The sequence below is a fragment of the Euprymna scolopes genome, chromosome 22 (genome assembly GCF_053919585.1).
Source record: "Euprymna scolopes isolate OS-2025 chromosome 22, ASM5391958v1, whole genome shotgun sequence".
In the NCBI taxonomy this organism is placed as follows: domain Eukaryota; kingdom Metazoa; phylum Mollusca; class Cephalopoda; order Sepiida; family Sepiolidae; genus Euprymna; species Euprymna scolopes.
Genome location: NC_136503.1, coordinates 120232100 through 120254368, shown reverse-complemented (window position 1 = coordinate 120254368; position 22269 = coordinate 120232100). Strand labels below are relative to the sequence as shown.

Genomic DNA, 22269 nt, shown 5'->3' with positions numbered 1-22269 from the left:
TTTCGATTTTAGGGGGTTTCAAATCTTCTACTGTTATATTTACTGCTAGCTGGATCATTTTGTCTATAAATTGTGGTGGGTGTTTTCTTTTTCTTAGATTCATTTTATAGCCCGTTGAGTCGGATCGTTGTTTTTGTTTGTGACTATGGTGCAGATTCTACGTGCTAGGGTATAGGGAATGGCTTTTATGCAGCTTTTAGGGTGATGACTTTTAAGGTGTAAGTATTGTTGGGTGTCTATAGGTTTGCGGTGGATGTCTGTGATAATGCTATTGTCTTTAATTTTTATAAGTATGTGTAGGAAGGGTAATTCTGTAGAGCTTTGTTCTAGGGTAAATTTAATTTTGGGGTGTGGGTTTTGAAGTATGGTGTGTAAGTCCTTGATGTCCACCCATGTGAGTTTCCACAGGAGTCATCAAGGTATCTTTTCCAGGATTCTATAAACAGTTTTTTTTTAGTGTTGTGACCAAATGCTTGTTCTATCTTTTCATATAAAGTTTTTTCTAGGACGGCTAATGTAAGGGTTGCGTATGTTGGTGCCATTTTCTTTCCCATTGCTGTACTTAGTATTTGAATGTAGTTGCCATTGTTGAATTCGAAGGAATTATTATTTAGGATTATGTCCATACTATCGATATGAATTGTTTTGTGAATCTAGGATGTAGTGTTTGTGTGTGTCTGTTGATCCAAAATATTATTGCTTCTCTTCCTAATTCATGGGGTATGTTACTATATAAACTGTTAACGTCAAATGTAACTAATAGTGTCCTATTTTCTACTGTATGTGGTAAGGTAGTAAGAAAGTGAATGTCATCCGTTATGTAGATCTTGATTTGATTGGTGAAGGGTGAAGGGTATTATGTTGCTAAGTCTGCTTGTCGGACAGGCCAGTCCTGCTACAATGGGTCAAAATGTGAGGTCACTAGGGTTTGGGCGCTAATATATTCTGAGTTTTGTGTATCGATGTTTTATTTCGTCGGGTTTGTGTATTTTAGTCAGTCCGTAGAAGTTGTTTGTCTTTGTAATGAAATTCGCGAGGAAGTCCTTGTCTTTCTTTTTTAATATTGTGTTGTGTGTTGTACAAAGTTGTGTGATTTTTGAAATGGTGGTGTTATCTATGTTGGTACTAATGGGTTTATAGTAGTGTTTGTCAGCTAGTAATTCTATAATTTTTGTTTCATAATTACTACAGCACTGCCTTTGTCTGCTTCTTTTATAATTATGTCGTTATTATTACGAGTGCTTGATTTTGCTTGCACGTGAGGTTGCTTGTGGTTTTGCCTTTTTTTAAGGTTGAAGTTCTAGAGATTTTCGAAGAAGGCATTTAGTTCTTTTGTGTTCTGTTTGTATGGAAAATATGTTGATTTATTTTTTACTAAAGAATCACTTTTATCCCCTTTGTTACCTAATGTTTCTATTCGTCTAAATTTCCGTTCGAATTCTTTAAGGTCTTTTTTAGTTCCGCTATATTGGTTTTAGGAGTAAGACAGAATTTGAGGCCCAGCTTTAGTATTTCTGTTTCGTTTTTTCATTAGGTGTATGTGGATAAGTTGATGATTTGAGGTCTAATTTTTTCTAACCTGGCATTAGTGTTCCGTGAGGGATTCCTAAAACTAGTGGGGGTTGTTGGTTTCCTTGTTTAGAGAGGTTGTGTGTTTTAGGCGGATGTGATGCTCCCTTGTAGATAAGTGTTGTGTGAATTATTGCAAGAGTTGAGTGTGAAATGATTGAATGGGTTGTGAAAATTTTATCTTAAATATAATCCATTTTAATTTTTAATATTCTGATACTATTGAACTAAATATATACTTATGTCTGTATAAAATACCTCTGTACGTAGGTTTATTTCGCTAGACGCCCGCCTGTGTATATTTATTGTGTACATACGTATATAGTAGATGTTCATATAGATGCATTTGCTCATGTATATATATATGTATTTATATGTGTGTGGATGTCTATGTATATATATATATATATATATATGTGTGTGTATATGTATATATACATGTATATATATGTATATATGTGTGTGCGTGAATTTGTGTGTGTTTGTGTATCTATATCTGTATTTGTATATGTCTATATATATGTGTGTGTATGTGTGTATATATGCATAAGTATATGGATATATACGTGTGTATATTTGTATATGTGTGTAAGCCTGTATATTTGTACGTATTTGTATATTTGTATACATGTGATTATCTGTGTATCTATACATATAGCTGTATTCTTGCGTGTGCGTATGTTCTTTTATGTATATATTTACGTGTGTATGTTTGTGTCGCTTTCGCACATGTATGTATGTATTTGTATATTTGGTACGTATGTATGTATGTATATATATATATATATATATATATATATATATGCCTCAGCATGAATATGTCTGCATTAGTCAATCCCCCCACCCCTAACTTAACGCATAACGACACGTAACTCTCAGAGTAAAATCACACAAATGCAAAGTCCTTTTCTTTCGGTGACACGTTCGATATAAGTAGAACCCCTCCCACACCAACCTCCTGTACAACTCACAGCCCAAATAAAATTATGACCCATTTTTAATTTTATTTCAAATTCACATACTGTTGTGAAAAGTTTTGAATATCTTCCAATAGGTCTTAATGCAATGCAATCTTTCCTTTTTCTTTTTTTCTATCTCCTTTTTTTCAATCCTCTTTTTTTTTAGAGAGCTCGTAATGTATTATAAACTCTTTATGAACTTTTTATACTTTTTGAAGAGCTCCATTTTTCTTTAATTTCTCTCTAATCTATCCCATTTTTCATTTTTTCTTTTTGGCATCGAGAGGTTCCAGGTCGCCTGATGAAGTCTCTTTGACTGAAACAGATGGCTATTTGTAGCGACCATATGTAACTGTTTACCCCAAATAATAATAATAATAATAATAATAATAATAATAATAATAATAATATATATATATATATATATATATATATATATATATATATATATATATATATATATATATATATTCATTAGTTTGGGATTCGATTTCGATTCAAGCTGATGAACCCAAGTCATATAGATATATTTTTTATTGTTGAAATCGCAACTTTATTATATATAAAAATCGATAGAATATTAACTTTGTATACGAAATATGCAAGAATTAAAATATTATATTTAAGCGTACTTTACGACCGGGCTACGCCGGACATCCCTGCTAGCTTAGATAAATACTTTTGTAGTTTTAACAAAAGAGCTACAATAATATCAGGGCGTCTCCATTTACGCTGAACATCTACAGAATGCCAACATCAATATATTACATGTGAATAAGTCCCCTGTGGAATTTCCACAGGTCCCGCTAATATATATGAAAGCTGAGCAAATTAAAATATCATATGTAAGAATATTTTACAACCGGGCAAAGACCCCCCTCGCTAGTATATATATATATATATATATATATATATATATATATATATATATATATATATATATATCCAGAGAGATAGAAAGAGAGAGAGAGAGAGAGAGAGTGTGTGTATGAGAGAGAGAGAAAGAGCGACAAAGAGCGAGAAAGAGCTGGATTAAGAGAGAGAAAAATATTTCAATGTGCTAGAACTTTTTTATACTAAATTCGACCAAATAATGCAGAATGTAGAAACTATGCATAAACAGGATTCAGCGTAAAAGTGAAATGAAATCAATCACATAATAAGAAAGCATAAAAATGAATAAGCAATTAATTAACGCTCGTTTTTCAAGGAAATATGCACGTTAACCTTCATGTAGTCGCTCGCATATTCATGACTGAGTATATTAGGAAGTTTAATAATTTTTCGATAGAAAAAGTAGACTTTTAATATCAAGATCAGAGCAAGAAAAAAGCTCAACCCTATACGTAAATAGATTGGAACTTTTGTCCTCTCCGTTGTTATTTTTATATATTTCCCGCATCCACAGTGGACGATTAGTCGTGTGTTGTACACGTTGATGTCTTCTATGTATCCTAGTGGCCAAAAACGGTTGATGTTAATCGTGCCATTATAAAAATTATCTAAAGTGATTACTAATAGCTTGTATTTGTCATTTTAGGGCATTTCATTTGTTGTTTTTTCTTTCTTCTCAAATCAATGCAAAAACAAAGATTATTTTACAGAACATATACAACATTAATACCTATTAGTGCCATTAACATAACATAAAGTTAAACAGTTTATGTGAGCATTTTGATATGATTTCTTGTATAGTAGGATGTTACTAAATTGAACGATGGATTTAAAACGTTATGACCTTCACATTCAAACAATTATTTTAAACCCACGTTTTCTTTTTCCAGCTAAATTAATTATGGGTTATAATTAATTTTACAAGACAGTTTTTCTGTTTTCGTTTTCATGATTTTAAATAAATCAATGAAACTAGAAAACAATATATCTTTCTTTAGTTAACATTAAAGTTTAAATATTATTATAATGAAAAGTCGACTGTGGATTTGAGAGTATCAAGATAATTGCAATGGCATTTCAATTAGACGAGATTAATCTTATTTTGTTCTTTTTGGGCATTGTTTTCCACCAAAATTAAAAGGAAAAATTGTGCTCGTAAAAATGAATTATAATTACGTCATTTAAACATTCAAGATGGCCGCTATTTACGAACTTTTTACTAATACATAAAAGATCATATATGAAAATTTAAAAAGCAAAACAACAAAAATTCTATTTGTTTGTTCTTGGTAAAAATTTGGTATCATTTGTAGTGGAGTTCTCGCCCAAAAAACTCCGCCAGAAATGAAGCAAAAATGCGGATTGTAGAAAAAACAAAATATTTTATTACTTAAGAAAATGGAATCTCTTGTATCTCTGTCTGTACGTAGCAGTTTCGTATTCCGTGATACGCTCTACAGTGGCGTTTATATTACATTTATATGAGGGTTTCCTCTCGACGGGGAGACATGGGCCATAAGACTGCGCTAACCCTAAGCATGGAGAGATTTCATCGATCTCAATATGAAAACCCTAACTCCAATTTAAAGCCTAACAATAATCATAATCTAAAATTAATCCGAATTCGACGTAAGAAATTAGATTTTTATCGACCTTAACGTGCAAATTATAACACTAACCCTAACTAACCCTACCTACGTTGATAACCTTAACTCTAAAATGAACCTAACTCAACACAGCTCTGAACTCACACAAGTAGGTCATAGGTATGTGCCCTACGAATGATTAATGGAAGTATTTTTACAAAAATCGTTTTTCCATTAATGATGTCTATAAAATAGCAAAAAAGTGAATATTTTTCTCATCAGTAACAAGTTTGAAAAAAAAAAGGAATTGTATTTTCTGTATTTACAGAGGTTAATGAATACAAGAACAAAAGGAAATTTGCGGAAAATGATGAAAGTTCGGAAAATGAATCTATTTGTTGTTATTATACAACCCAAGCTATTTCATTCATAGAATACATTTGCTAATTTTAGCCCCCTGCTATCGCTTTAGGAGCAATTAAAAAAATACACGTTAATAAAAAAGAAATTAAACCTTTCTTTTTCCATGTTTTCTTCTTTCGTTTCAGTGATCCACATTTCACGACGGAGAAACGGTTTTTCTGTTTCAACTCAGGTGAAAAAATTAAAAAGAAAAAAGATTTTCAAAAAGAAAATCTTTTAGAATCTTCACAAATATTTCTTACTCTGTGCTGATTCGTCATTTAAAACAATACTGTTTTTATTCAGATTTAAATTCATCAACATATATATTAAAATTAAACTGAATGATATCAATATTGAAACGTTAATAAATTAATTACTTTTAAAGAAATGCAAATATTAAGAATTTGAGGATGTAATTAATTTTTGATTATGATTTAATATGATAAAGATTATGTTTCCTCCTTTCATTTTTGAGAACTTGTTGGACTTCACGTACGTAAAAGAGTGATTTTTTAATTTAAAGACCCAAGCAAAAATCGGCAAATACGATGCTAATTGCTATGTTGTGCAAACTGAGGTCAACTTTATCATTGGTGACATAATTTATTTAAAAGGAAATGCAATTAAGGAATCCGTTAAAGAAACAACAGAAAAAAAAATCATTTTGATTTGCCTACTCATTTTTCCTCATATGAGTGAAAATATGTTTAATAAAAATATAAGCATGTACAATTGCCGTTAATATTGGTTGCGTGTAAACTTGCCAGCCATGTTATACTTTACTTCCGCCGTTCTTTCTAAAAAAGATACCTGATACTTATGACATTCGAAGTGAAAGTATTTCTGTGGAACGAGCAGGATTCGAACTTGGCACACCCAGGTCATCAGTCCGTGTCTTTAACCACTTAGCATTCTATAAACAATCAAACTGAAATAAATTATTTTTGAGTAAAATATGTTATGTCACCAAAATTAACATCCATATGTGTTATTGTACACAAAAGAAATATTTAAACTAATAAAACACAATTTTTAAAGCACAGTTTTTAGACAAACAAGTAAGAATGATAACTCGATGTTTGAGTTTATGTTTTTGCGTAACAAACTTGAGATGTCAAACGCGGTTTATAAAAGATGAAAATTTTTAATAAAAACTTTGTTTTGTTGCTGTAATTATAAACATTATTTTTCTACACATAAAATTAACATCGAATTTCCACTGTTTGGGTCATCAAATAAAGAAGCACTGAATAATACTTTCACGTGAAAATTGCAAACAAAAATTGTTTTATTGATTTTTTTTAATTGTAACAAAATATTTTGATATTTTTTCATATTTTTTTCCAATTGTTGAGACTATTGTTCTCATTTTGGATGTTATTTTCACAACTTTTCGGTCGATGTAACCACCGATCTTCTTCGAATGTGTATTGTTGAACTTAGAAATCTTTACGAAATTTCATAGGAAACCTTTATTTAACACTGTCGTTACGTCAGCCATGACAAGGTAGAAGGCTTTAAAATTTTGTACTTGTATTTCTTAGTGTCGCTTGAACAGTGGTTTAACCTTCAACCTCTAGAAGTCTGTCTCATAGAACTGATTGTAGCTTAGCACTGTTATCCATTGCACCAGGGATTTTTTAACAAAAAGCACCTGAAGAAGGCCGGAGGTTTCATCGATCGAAACGTTAAAATGAGAATAGTAATTCGAATAATCCAAATTATCCCAATTATCAATCCTCATTTAAAAATTCTAAATATATTTTTCCAGTTTTCTATACAAATTGATGTTTTTAAAGTACTTGAACTAATTCGAAAATTACTGTAATGTTTAAATTTATAATCAGTTTAATTGATGTTTAAATTGAACTTATTTAATGGAATAATCTTTTTATAGTGATGATGATGATGATGATGATGGTAATTTTATAAACGATATCATCTTTTGTATTGCATTTCAATTTCTCGTGATAGATTATAACGAAAACGAAATATAACCAACACAAAACTAATTCATATTTGAATATATTATTTTTAACTTGCAAAGTTCAACTTGTTTTAGGCTGTGTAAGTTTGTTTCTGTCTGCTTAGTTTTTCTTCAGATTCTCCAAGCTTCGAATTCCTTGAATTCCTTGAATTGACCTCCGCTGTTCGCCCAAAGAGATAAGCGAAAATGGCAAAGAAGATTTTTTCCATTTTTCTATTTTCCAACCTATTTCCATACACATTAGGATTCTTCGGACAGTTGCCACCGTTTTTATCACACAGCTTTCGGTTGTTCCTTTCTACGGCCTTCTTTTAATGTAATGTTTTCACTTACTGTTGTATGTATAAATTATATACAATCGTGTCGTTTTTGTCGTAAAAAACACTCGGACGCCGATGTTGATTTAGAAAAAGGTTTATTTTACGAAAAGAGAGTAGCGTAACATGCTACTTATGTACGCGCGCGTAAGAGAGAGAGAGAGAGAGAGAGAGACAGACAGACAGACAGACAGACAGATAGATTGATAAATGGATGGGTCATTTCGATACATTAGAGACAGCATCCTAAACACGTCTATCCTGCTTGAAAGTTCGCTAATGAAGATACAAAGAACCCTCGCATAGAATACACGTTGTTTTGGATATTTTTCTGGGGTTGTGCCATACCAAACCAAAGATTCAAAAATATAAGTGATGCTCCGCTTCCAGTATAAGGTGAGGATCAATTGTATATAAAGCACTCCTAGGAAAGATGCCCTTCATCTTTGTGTAGTAGCACATGAAGGATGAACGTTTGTCGCCGTCGACTACTGCCAACCACTCTAATGTTTCTTTTATAATGGGGAACGATTAAATCTACTGATGCATCAAGAACATCATAAATAAGATAACATAACATAATAACATAAATACTGCACTTAATATGTTATTATTCAGCAGCTGATAAACAGTCGTGAAAGTCCATCATTTTACTGTTTATGATTCTATTCTTTGTAAAAGAATAAATGTTTGCCAGGGTCAATTCTATTAAGAAAAAAAGCCATTACACACTGAATATTATTTCAACTATTAAAACGAATTCTTATTTATTTTTTTTTAAATTGAAGCAATTAAATTAAAACAATATTTTCTTCACACATTCTTAGCTAAATATTCTTCAAATTAATAAAACGTCACTTTTTAAATGGATTTCTAGAAAATTGTACTATGTTAATTTATGGGATGAAAATCTGACTTCAGAACAATTCGTTTTCCAAAGAAAGTTGGAATTTTTTAACAATATCCTATTAATCAGTAACCGACATCTTTGCTGATCTCATTTTTACCGTGTGTGAAAGGTAACGTACGTGAGAACATGGAATAGTTTAGTGTATCATTGTTATAAAGAAATTGTTTCATTCGTATTAGTCGATTATTTTGCGGTAAATAATAAAATCTGGAAAGTTTGGTGTGATATGATGCACACATTAAGTGAATCCGACGCTTGTTCGAAGGTGGTCGAAGCAATGCGCAGTCGAAAACGTTGTGATAAAATTAATATTGGGTCCGAAGTCTCCCGAAATTTCAATTTTCGGTTACAACATAAAAGCTCATTTGATTACACCCTTTTTCCTGCTTTTGTTTTCGTCTAGGATTTTGATCGGGTTCGCAATGAAGTACACAAACGTGAATTTCATTCACATCTACATCACGATGGCCTCGCTTTTCGGGTTGACCATGGCCCTCCTGAATCTCGCAGAGTCATACATCATGCTGGTGGTTTTCTGTATCCTGTTGTCCATGTGGATGGGCTGCCCAGCTGGACTCTACTCGATCGGCATCTTGGAGCTCGTCGGTCCGCACAAACACAGTTCTGCACAGAGCATCGTCGAAACATGCTACGGCTTGACCACAGCATTGTTTGGATTTTTAGCAGGTAATTTTCTCGCACGAAAAATTATGTGATTCAAAATAGGATGACAATATACTCATGACACTTCAGTTGAGCTTTTTATATGTTTTCATACATGTACTAAACTTCACACACGTAAATACGTCCAAGGATGGAATACTGTTGCCATATCTGGGCAGGAGCTGCTAAAAACAGCCTATCCTGCTTTGACAGAGTACAAAATAGACTTTGTGGCTTAGTGGAGGATGCCCTTTTCTCTACCCTGCAACCTCTCTCCCACAGAAGAGACGTTGCGAGCCTATCCTTGTTTTATCGTTATTTCCATCGCAGGTGCTCGTCTGAACTCCAATCTCTGGTCCCCCCTCGCCAATCTTTCACGAAAAACACTCGTCTAGCTGAATCCACTGTGAAAAGTTTCCCCCACTCTATATCTGTACCTAAATCAAAACGTGGATTCCATGTACAAAGCTTCTTTCTTAGAACTGCACGCCTGTGGAACTCTGTTCCGTCTGTCTGCTTCCCTCCGGACTACAACTTGGATGTCTTCAAGTCCAATGTTAACAAATTCCTAATGAACCGCCCCCTTAATTAAACACTTCATCAAATCTCCACACTAACGTAATGTACTTGCAATAACCCTTATCCCTGAGTGGCTTCCGGGCCTTGATAAGTGGTGATCACTGTGTAAAAAAAAACATATTATTTTAAAACATTTGTGTATCCATGAAATCGTAATATAGACAGAGATGGACAGATAGGGGGCGGGTTCCGATCGAGGGTACAATGTTAGAAGTTGGCATTAGATCGAAGCCAAAGCAAAGTCGACGTAAGTCATATATCATCATCACCATCATCATCGTCATAATCATTATTATTTGTACTCACTAGGGGCTTTCACACAGGCCATCATCTTAGATTACTTAATGACAACAACTGGTGTTCCGGGGAGTCTGAGTACGGCCACCGAGACACAGATTCTATGTCGGTAGCCTCGATCTGAGTCACCCCAGATTTCCAGTACGATCCATCTGTTTCGATAACCTTTGCAAAAGAATTTGAATTATCATAACTACCGCTAGCCAGTGACTTCCCGCAAGCATTGACCATTGATCTTCACTGGAATTTGGATGGCAATAAGCCTCCCGAAAGGTCCAGTCGTTGTCGCACTCATCCAGTGAAGTTACTATTGCTTTTTTTCCTCTGGTTTTCTATACTCGTTGCCTCTTCAAGATTATTTGATGTGGTTCCAATCTACTACTACTACTACTACTACTACTACTACTATTATTATTATTATTATTATTATTATTATTATCTAAATAGTAATTTACTTTTCTGTGCTTCCAGTGTCACAAAAGAAACAACATCGCAAGCATAAACAAATTTCTTCCCTTTATCAGTTCAAAATCATTAAAACAATTTCTTCTCCAAAAATTAAAAAAAAAACATGGCTGTCTGTTTACGGTCTCAAAATTATTATTTTATTTTATCATTTAAAAAAAGTCATGTTGAGAGGAGGCTATAAGTTTTTATGTTTAACATTTCTAAAAAGTAAGCGAATTGACATCCCTTTATAATTTAAATAAAAAAATATTTAAAATTTCATTTAAAATCTAATCTAATTTTTTAAATCAATCATTTTTAGCTTTATGGTTAAAAGATTTCGCTAAAAAATTGTTTTAAATTCGTCGTCTTTTGATTTATTTTTGTTTTATTAATTCTATTTATAATGTGTTTAAAAAAATTTCAACTACCGTGGAATTTCCACGGATCTGCTATTATTATTGTTACAACAACAATAATAATAGCAGATCCCTGGAAATTCCATGACGGCATATATATATCTGTGATATGTTTGTATGTATGTATACATAAGTATGTGTATGTCTATGTATGAGTATAGATATATGTACATTTATGTGTATGTATATGTAAAATCATATGGGCACGCACGCACAGTTTTAAATGTAGGCCTTACAATTAGACCTGTTAAAATACTTATGTTTCTATTATTTCTTATTGTCTATCTATCTATCTATCTATCTATCTATCTATCTATTTCTCTCTCTCTCTCTCTCTCTCTATATATATATATATATATATATATATATATAGACATATATATATATATATATGCGTGTATAATTTATATATATATGCTTCTTTGATGTATATATGTATATTTCTGTCTGTATAATGCATATGTTGATGTGTATGCCTTTGTGCTGCCTTATATGCTCATGTATATTAATCTATGCATATATATTTGTATATGTATGCACATTATATATGTGTATATGTATGTGTATTTGTGTGCTCACTTTTATGTATGTGTAATAGTATGTGTGTGCATGTGCACATGTATGTGTACATACACACATGTGTGTTGATGTGTATGCGTGTGTGGATCTGTGCAAGCTTGTGTATATATGTGTATGTATATGTGCACATGTATGCGTATGCATGCCTGTCTATTTATACATATGAGTATTTATATACACGTGTGTATACATGGGAATGCATGTATTATAGATGTATGTACTTTGCATATCGCTATATATGGATAAGTATGCGTATATGTAGATGCTAATTGGAGATGTAAGCACATATAGCTGTACTCCTATGCACACAATTACTAATGATCTGTGGTTGAAATATGAATATTATTATTGACTCACAAGATTTCACACAGGTCATCAAAGATCTCATTGAAAACAGCCTGTAGTGTTTCCTGAAAACTGAGTGACAACAACTCACTCCAGATTTCCAGTACTCTTCATTATCTTTATAATTTAGTTTGTAATTCATATATATATTTTGATTGTTTTATTACATGATTTTAACGTTGCATAAATAGGTGCGACATTTATATTCTGTTTCTCCCCCCCCCCTTACTTCGCATGTCTATAAAACGACGAAGTATTTCATCTAGAGAATCATGGCACATAAAAACTGTTAGCTTTTTAAAAAATTTGCAAACGCGGGATTGTAATTTCATCCTATAACAATCCTTAATACTTTGCATTTGAAGACGGGTCTATTTAACAAATAAGTGGTTTATTGATGCAAATATTAATTTTAACTTTATTTCAGTTTGCAATTCATATATATATATATTTATTCTGATTGTTTTATGAAATGTATAATAAATTTTGATATTTCAAAAACACGTCTAGCATTTCTACTTATTTTCAGTTAGTGAGAGGGGAATCTATCATCATACTTTCCCCTAAACCTTTCAATTGGACTTTTAATAAGTAAAATACTTATTATTTTTATTTATTTATTATTATTTTTTAATGCAGAGTAGACAATGCATTGTGGATGAGTTATCGTCAGCTCAGTAACTCTTGCTTCTCCTAATTTGTCCATCAATCCTCATTTATGAGTGAGTTTTCTGATAAAGGAAGAAGAAAAAGCTGTATTCTGAGTTGGCAGTATTTTTGCGTGAACAGTAGTCTGAGTTGTCGGAAATGTTGTTTTTGTGTCTGTCCTTGTGGCCATGTCACTAGTAAGGATGCTGGAGGTAAACGTTTTATCTGGGCTGATGTTATCCGCTTGATACTCAGGGACCCGAACCTTGTATTAACCACTAAGGAGGCTGTCCTATCAGCAGGTGCAAAGTACTGGGGCTACTGTATTGCCATTTAATGAATGGATTTTGGACCATGCAGAAGCTTCTGGTGGGGCTTCTCGATGCCATATTAGTGGGTAACTGTTACGGCTTTACCTTATCATGTGCCACAAAAAAGTTTTGTCTTTCCTTTTTCTCTCTTACTTTCCCTCTCTATCGTGCTCTAACCAAGTCTGTCGACCTGTTCCACAAATCCCAAAAATTCCACCATGAAAAGTTTCCAGAAAAAATACATGAGTAAATCCATAACTCCAACTTCCAATGTAGACCCCCGCTACCATGTCTCCTTCTCCAATATCAGGGATCTACGTTCCAATTTTTCAGAGGTTGAATCCCAATTACAGGAGATTAAACCAGACCTATTATTTCTAAGCGAAACCGGCACTGGACCGACAATTACCCTAGACGATTTTGTAATTAAAGGATACTCTAACTTAACATCCAAATCTGACCCCAAAGTTCGCCATCGACATGGAATATGTGCCTATATTAAAAATGGCTTTCCATGTGATAGAGACATCTCCAGAGAGGACCCTAATTTACTCTATGTGCTTCCATGTTTTGCCTCTGCAGCAGTTTGTCTGGCCTGTGCTTGTGGTTCGTGTGTGTTAGTCTCCACAATCAAGGGGTTTCCTTAATATTTCAGCTACTTTCGTTATTGTTGCCCGTTGAATTTTTCCAGTCATTCCTCTGATTCCAATTTCTCCCATTCTTTTTTTTTTAATTTCGGTATCGTTCATAGTACTCCTACAATTATATTATTTTGATCTTTTTCGTCTTCCACATCTCTTTCAACTTTCTAGCTAGCGCTGTGTATTTGTTCCGTTTCTCCTTTTTTTGATATTTACCCTGTGGTCAGTTGGAACAGTAAAGTCTACGATTTGACAGGACTTTTCTTTCTTGTTAATTATTACGACATCCGGTTTTCTTGCTTGGATAGGTTTATCAATTTTTATGTCCATGTCCCATAGGATTTTGTGAGTCTCGTTTTCAAGTACTGTTGCCGGTTTATGTTTGTACCATTTGTCTGTGCGTTCGAGATGCAATTGTTTGCATAATTCCCAGTGTACTGCCTTTCCCACTTGGTTGTGTCTGTTCTTGTATTTCTTTTGGGCCAGTTTGCTGCACTCGCTTTCTATATTGTTTATCGTGTCGTCTCTTTGCCCACAGTCTGCATTTACTGTTTTCTTGTGGTTTACGATCTTTGCTTTGATGTGGTTGGTTTTTATCGAGTTATTTTGTGCTGCTGTTTTTAGGGATTCAGTTTCTCAGTCGATGCGTCTTTTCGCATCCATGTCCAAGTGATTTCGTTATTCTCATCTTTTGTCATCCTAATGAATCTTCCATGTAGTTGTTTTTCTTCCAATTTTTCTTTTCTCGTCTTATCCTTTGTCTCCCTGTTTCCTATTTTGTCGATTTTTTCAGTCTCTCGCTGCCATAATTATCCTTTCCATGTTTTGCGTTATTTTTCAAATACTTTTTGTGTCATTCACACAGTCTTCTATACAAACTAGCCCTCTCCCGCCTTCTTTTTCTTTTCACGTAGAGTCGGTCAACACCGTCCTTTAGGTGTAGTGCATGGTACATGGTCATGAGTTTCCTAGTCTTCTAATTGAGGTGTCTCAGTCCTTCTTTGGTCCACCCTATGAACGGTCCTGAGTGGCTTATTAGTGATACTGCCCATGTATTAGGTTTCCGCTATACAATTTAGTTTCTAGAAGTTTTCTTGTTCTCCTGAGGTATTCTTTTCCAACTCTCTTTCATTTTTGTGGATTTGATAGTGTCTGCTTCTAGAAGCCCAAGTATTTATAGGCGTCTTGTTCCCCTAGGCCCCTCGTCTCCGTTTGGTTGGGTAGTTCCACGCCTTCTGTTGCCTCTAGTTTTCCCTTTCCATACCGCACTTTTCCATACTAAACTCCATTTGGATAATCTGGATGAAGATCCAGTGGAGTTTATTAGTGTCTCTAGTCATTTTCGGTCCTTGACAAAAATTCAGGTCGCCCATGTACATCAAATGGTTCTTTTTTTCCTCTGTATTAGAAAACTTGTATCCAGCTTGGCACTTTCTCAGTATATTGTTCAGGGGTATCATGGCTATGATGAACAGCAATGGTGATAGTGAATCTCATTGGAAGATGCATCTTTGTATGTTAATTTCTGTTATGTGTTGCCTATCTGCTGTCAATTCCAGTCTCCATTTTCTGTCACGTGGATAATTCTGATAGGTATTGTATACATTTTAACGCATTCTATTATCCATGTTTGTGGCTCCTGTCGTACGCCTTTTTTGTAGTTGATCTATGCCATGGCTAAATTCTTTCTCCTTTTTACCTCCTTTATATGATCTTTTGATCTATGTATAACAGATCATGTGTTCCTCGTTTTCCTTTCTGGCATCCCTTCTGTTCCTCGGGTAGAAGTCAACGATTATTCAGGGAGTGGTAGATTTATTCCCTCATTTGTGCTGTTAATATTTTCCACATAGAGGTTAAGCACGTGATACGCCTATAGTTGCTGAAGGTAGTTCCTTTCTCTGTGTTCTTCTGTATCAGTGGTGTTCTGCCTTTGTAATCCAATTTGTTTCCTGTATACATCTTCTAATGTTTTGGACTAGTCTTTCGTGATTATTATTATTATTATTATTATTATTATTATTATTATTATTATTATTATTATTACTAGCTGGACCCGTGAAAATTTCACGTTTTCTTTTCTTTTTTTTTCACATACACATTATCCCATCACATATCCGTACCTTGAAACATTTACATTAACCCTTTACTGCCCTGGCCGACGAATTCACCCTGTGTACTATTTTTTTTAAATAGTAAATGAAGAGTACGGTAGGTAAAATGTATGTAAATATGTATATACCAAAATCACGATATTAGTGCTCCAAATATTCTCAATAAATACATTTTCATTTATGTTTTATAAATATGTTTATTTAAAAATATTTTCAAAAGTTTTATTTAATTTTTAGCTTATTTATCATATACTTATTATATAATGGAGACTTAGAGTGTTTAAAACATGATATTGTTAATTTCGCACAGTAATGGGTTAAACCTGTGCATTTTGTTCAAAAATATTTGAACCTAACGTTGAACCTAACCAAAACTATCCCAGAATATGTTCTTGATGTTTAGATGCATATGCTTGATTACTTAAAATACATTTCAAATGTCAACGTTTAAAAATTATAAACTGTCATTACATCTGTTTTTTCTCCCATATACGTCCACTATTCAGATTGCCTCAGGGAACCCAAACACATGGACAATTTTAGATGACTTCTGTGTATACGATATTTCGTGTAAATGTGATTCCTCTTCTGTGGCCATGTGTGGAATCATTAAGATGTTGGACTTTAACTCTCACAGTCTTCATTGCTCTTGCTCTTGAGAACGCTACATAAAGCTGGCCATGAGTAAAGCATGGCTTTGGTAAATATATGCCAACTCTATCAAAAGTCTGACCTTGAGCTTTATTTATTGTCATTGAGTATGAGAGGCGAACTGGGAACTGAGTGCGATGAAGAACAAAAGGAATATTGGCATCGCTAGGTTTCAGTTTTATTCTTGGGATAAGTACTCTCTTATGAGCGTGAGAACCGCTGATTATTGATGCCTTGATGCTGTGCTCGTGAAGCTGAATGACCTCTAGTCGAGTTCCGTTACACAGTCCTTGAGTTATGGAGAGGTTTCTCAGTAGCATAATTATTGCTCCAATTTTCAAATTCAACCTATGAGGAGGCATGCCAGATGGAGTGAGAGAATTAATGAATTCCATTGGATAATTTTGTGCTTCCTCGTCGCAACTTACAGAATCAGTGCTGAGGTACGTTTTATTTTCTGTTGGCAACATTCTCAAAATTTCCTCATTGACCGCTAAGCATTCAGAATTCTTTGGAGATAGGATTACTCTTGCTTTCATCTCTTCAGCCGTACAGTTGTCAAACACCTCCGATATCAAATAGCCATTACATGTGCACATTTCAGGAATGTCAATAACATCTGGAGCCACTTCATCAAGAGAACTCTGGAGTGATCCATTGCCCATTTGCAGAAGCCATCTTGAAAACTCCTGTTCATTTGAATTTGCTCTCATGTTCTGTGTGAGGCTCATGTGATGAAAGCTGTGCCATAAGTCTGAGCGTTTGAGGCACACATCTAGCACAGCAGCAGGAGGAGCTCTCAGGACAACCGGAAGTACTTGTCTGAAATCGCCTCCAAGTAAGATTACTTTACCAGCAAATGCAGTGTGGGTGTTCATTATATCTTTCAAGCATTTATCAATGGCTTTCAGCGCATAGCATGGGATCATAGAAGCTTCATCAATAATGAAGACTAACTTGCATCAGAAAGTTTCCCTGTTCAGAGTTCGGTGGCACATGGCAGACACTTGTTTCGCTTAGGGGAACCGGAAACTTGAATATACTGTGCAAAGTTTTGTCGCATTTCAGCAGTGTTGCAGCAATACCAGTCCAAGCAGAAGTGTTTGTCTTAATGTTGTTAGCGTTAAGGTATTCATATAACTTGTTGAAAAGATAGGTTTTTCCTGAACCACCGGGTGCATCCACATAAAACAATCTATTTTCTGTTTGCTCACCTTGCTCAACAGAGAAGGCACTTGCAACCACAGCATTGAATATCTGCCTCTGTTCAATATTAAGAGAAGTCACATCTATGTTAGAGTTTCCAACATCTCCTTCATGTCCAGGATGATCTCCAACTGGTTCAGGCAGACCAAACATGTTGCAATTCATGCCATTTTCCATGAATAAGGTATTCAGAAAGTGGAGAGCAACATTTTCAGCAGTTATGTTATCATATCTAAGCAGCAGATCTTCGATCATAAAATGCTTATTCTCATTCCATAAATGTAGAGCATTCACGGGCTGGTTGAAGACGCACAACATGGAAAACATGGATAATAGTTGTCGTGGCATCTGATGAGCTGCTGCTTCTGTCAAAGCTTCCTGCAATGCATTGTCATTCTCAACCAGGCGCAGTCTGATGCATGCGTCTTTGAAGGTGGCCATTTCTTGACCATCGATTGTCTTCAAATTGCTGAATGAAGTTGCTCCGGGAACATGAAGGAGCAACATCTTCAAATAAAATTTTTCTTCATTTCGAGGACTTGCAGAGTACATTCTGGTTAAAATGTTGCTGAATCTAATTCGCCGTGTCCACTTTGTTGCTTGTTTGTTGAAGACATAATGCTCAGGTACAGAACAATAGAAAAGATTTCTTGCATTCTCATCTGTTTGATTGAGTTTGAACCAAGCTGTCTATTGTGTGTCACGTTCTTCTGCTTTTGCTGCCGCCTGTCTTTGATTCCCTTCTCTATAGTAAACATGCTGCTCATCAGGCAAATGTACAGCCAAGCGATAAACAGTGTGGGATTGAGCATGCATTTTGAACTCTGACAATCTCCAAAAGCCCTCTGGAGGAGACACATATTTACATGACAAAAACTGTTTAACTTCATTGTGTTCATGTATTCCAGTGGGCTCATTATTCTCTAAAACATGTCTGATTTCCATGTTTGCACAATCGTGACCTTTATATATATATTTGAATAAATATTTACGCTTTTCACCGAGGAACACACTTCAACATTAATATGGGCACGGTATTTTTCCAGTAGATACTTATTGTATGTGACAACGAATCTGTTGTCAACCTCATGAGTGCCAACTTGTACGTTTTCTCCATTGTTTCTCCGTCTGTACACTGGATATCCGGATACATTTGTATTCGTTTCTTCAAGGAAATCTTTTGGAAATTTTTTCTCACATGTTCCATCAACCATGCACACAGAATTAGGATTTGATATCCCACATGGACCATGGATCATCAATGTTCTCACGCATTCTCTCAACTCTGGGTAGTCTAATGAAGGTATTTCAGCATAAACCATCTCATCAATTTGTTCTCTTGTCCTCAGTTTGTCTTCTCGCAGCATTACCAAAAGGTGGCAATGTGGTAGACCGCGCTTTTGAAATTCAATGAGATAGATTTGAGCAACTGGAACACCAAATATATGTCTATCCTTGATATCAATCATAAGTTCCTTTAGGTGCATGTTATAAACTCGTGCAACTAAATCTGGCCTGTTTTGTGTTGTTTCATGCGGTCCAAGGTTCTCTGTGATTTCTCGACACTTTGGGTTACACGTGTATGTCAAGAAAATATCTGGTTTTCCAAATTTGCAGACGATCGCCATGGCATCTTGATATGCTTGTTTCTCGGACTTCCTGTGAATGTAGAGGGCAAAATGACTGGAACACCTGCCTCTTGATGCTCATTCTGTCTTCCTAGGTGATCCATGAGACCCGAATAAAGTGCCACTCTTAATTGTGCTTGGCATCCCTCCACCTTCACATAAGCGTCAACAATATATTGTTGCAATACTTTTCCAGCTCGATGCAAAGCACTAAAGCCATCTCTGATTGCTAGCCGGTATGAGTAACTCTTGCATGGTGACTTTGGTGCGAACACGAGTTTAGCGTTGTGCCACATGAGCCATTTGTATATGCCATCCCGATTCTCCATTCGGAAAGAGAAGAGGATAAACCATGGGATCAAGATGGCAAGAGATGTAAGCAATCCTCTCCCTCTGTTGACCTATGGGATAAACAATGATATCACGATGTACTGGAGGTGCACCATCATCACCAACGAATATGGCTGCAATCTCATTGCCTGATGGGTTGTTGTATGTCCTTCTGTCAGGGCTAGGGATGAAGTGCATGGTTACTTGTCTTGGTGACACGTTCTCAATTGCAGCTCTCTCTTGTTCTTGTTGTTCAATATCCCTCATATTATTGTATGCTGCTGCATAAGGATTATTAATCAGTGCTTCATTTATCTTTTGAAAAACAGACACTAAACAGTTAGCATTTTCTGGAGCATGTACTCTATTGTGTATGGCTTTATTGGTTTCTATGATGTGCAGCTGGCCATATCTTCTCTCTTCAGGGTCATTTGCATGGAGGTTGCTTGCGTAGTGGTAAGTTTGACCTTGTAAACGGAAACAATAGGGTCCACGTCCTGGAGGGGGTCTAATATTGGCACCAAAAGATGCAAAAGCAAATGCAGAATTATAGTTTCTTATATTCTGCCTGAAATTTGCACTCTCTGCATTGTTGGCATCATATAATAATCTTAAATTTTCGGGGTAATCTTGTAAGGGGGGTAGCATTACTTTTCCGTTATGACAGCAATTTAGTTGTTTTCTTTGGAATCTTAAGGCTCTGCAAAATTGACATCGGACATCCATGGCCCCAATGTAATATATTTGGCGTTTCATATTGTAGGCATTTCTATGACGTTGAACTCTATTTCGTTCATTTTCAAGATGATTTTGGCGCTCTTGTTGATTCATATTATTTCTTCTTACAAGGTCCCTGTTTCTCATGTTTTCTAGAAATTGCTGTCTTTCTTCCATATTCATATTATTTCTCCTTACGTGATCTCTCTTTCTCAAATGGTCAAGATGTAATTCTCGCTCATCCTGGCTCATATTACGCTTTTGCTGTTGCATTCTTTGTCTGTTTCGATCACGGATTGATTGTCTTTCCTCTTCTCGCAAACGCTGTCGTCTGATTCTCTGTCTCTCTCTTGCTGCTTCTCTTTGCTGTGTTCTTCTCTCATCCATTGCTCTAGATGGGCCAAACGGTCTGTGTTTAATCTGTCAATAATAAATGAATTTTCTTTTTTTTTCTCTCTCCCTTGAGCGTTCTCTTTTTTCTCTCTCTACCTGGGTTGGCAGACGATAATAATTATTTGAAGCCAAATTTTTCACAAAAAAAAGCAAAGAAGGCCAAATTTAAAAGCGCAGGCACATTTTTGAAGTAAAAAAGGCTAACAAAAAGCCAAATTGAAAATTAAAGGAAAATTGACTATATCGAAGTTCTTGACTTTCAAATATAAACATTTAGTAAGTAACTGTGTAAACAGATTTTAATATATTTTTAATTAACGAAGACCGCGTTTCTCTCTCTCTCTCTTTCTCTCTCTCTCTCTCTCTCTCTCTCTCTCTCTCTCTCTCTCTATCTATCTATCTCTCTCTCTGCCTTGAGCGTGCGTACAGAAAAAGGCCGAACTTGAAAAAAAAAGCCAAACAGAAAATCTGATGGCCAAAATACTTTTTCTTTTTTTTCTCTTCCCTCCCCCCATCTATCTCCCCTCTCTCTCTCTCTCCCTCTCACTCCTCTATCTCCCCCTCTCTCCCCTCCCTCTCTATCCTCTTGGCTTTGTTTATATCTAACAGCAATCAGTCGTAGTTGCGAGAATCTTCTTCTTCTATTTTCTTTTGTTTTTCTCTCTCTCCCTAGTAAATAACTGTGGAAACAGATTTTAAAATATTTTTAATTAACGAAGACTCTCTCTTTCTCTCTCTTTCTCTATCTCTGTCTATCTATCTATCTACGGATTACACATTAAACGAACGCTCAAGGCAGAGTAGATATATATATATATATATAGAGAGAGAGAGAGAGAGATAGATAGATAGATAGATAGATAGATAGATAGAGAGAGAGAGAGAAAGAGAAAGAGAGAGAAAGAGAGAGTCTTCGTTAATTAAAAATATTTTAAAATCTGTTTCCACAGTTTCTCCTATTAAAACTTTTTTGGGTTTGTATTACTGTACACATAGATTCGAAAAAGTTGTCAAAACAACAAATATATAACAAATAAATGTTATCAAAGGCAAGATAAGCTACTTTTCTGCCAAACTGGATATATTTTTCGTGTTTTTATTCAATCTAACATGTTTATTCAGCTCGAAAAACATACAGTGTTTACCGATGTATTGGAAAATTCAAGATGGCGTCTCACACCCTCTTTAACACCGTAAGTTTGAAAAAAGGTGTTATAAATAAAAAAAAAACATACAAAATACTATTAAAAACCCGCCGAATATATGTCAACCTATGTCACGGTAACATATATTGAGCGAGTTTTTAACAGTATTTTATCCGTTTTTTTATTTATAACATCTTTTCCCACACTTACCGTGTTAAAGAGAAAATAAGACGCCATCTTGAATGTTCCAATACATCGGTAAACACTGTATGGTTTTCGATCTGAATAAACATATTACATTGAATAAAAACACGAAAAATATATCCAGTTTGGTAGAAAAGTAACTTATCTTGCCTTTGATAACATTTATTTGTTATATATTTGTTTTTTGACAACTTTTTCGAATCTATGTGTACAGTAATACAAGCCCACTTTTTTCATGAAATTTACTGTAGTAGTAGTACAAATATATTGCGAAACCATCATTCTCTCTCTGTCTGTCTCTCTCTTAAATATAAACAACGCCTAG

The 22269-nt window shown here is 34.7% G+C and overlaps 1 protein-coding gene across 2 annotated transcripts in view; it reads left to right on the top strand.

The window, feature by feature from the left end:
- Window positions 1-22269, top strand: part of LOC145243688 (monocarboxylate transporter 2-like) — an 82537-nt gene that overhangs the window by 44400 nt on the left and 15868 nt on the right. The window contains exons 6-7 of one of the 2 annotated variants that reach the window (XM_080106748.1): window positions 5557-5603; window positions 9031-9166. In XM_080106748.1, the coding sequence (XP_079962874.1) occupies window positions 5557-5603; window positions 9031-9038 (55 nt within the window). In that variant the 3' untranslated portion in view covers window positions 9039-9166. Of the gene's footprint in view, window positions 1-5556; window positions 5604-9030; window positions 9315-22269 lie in introns of those variants that run through there. The other variant, XM_080106747.1, reaches the window with a different exon arrangement.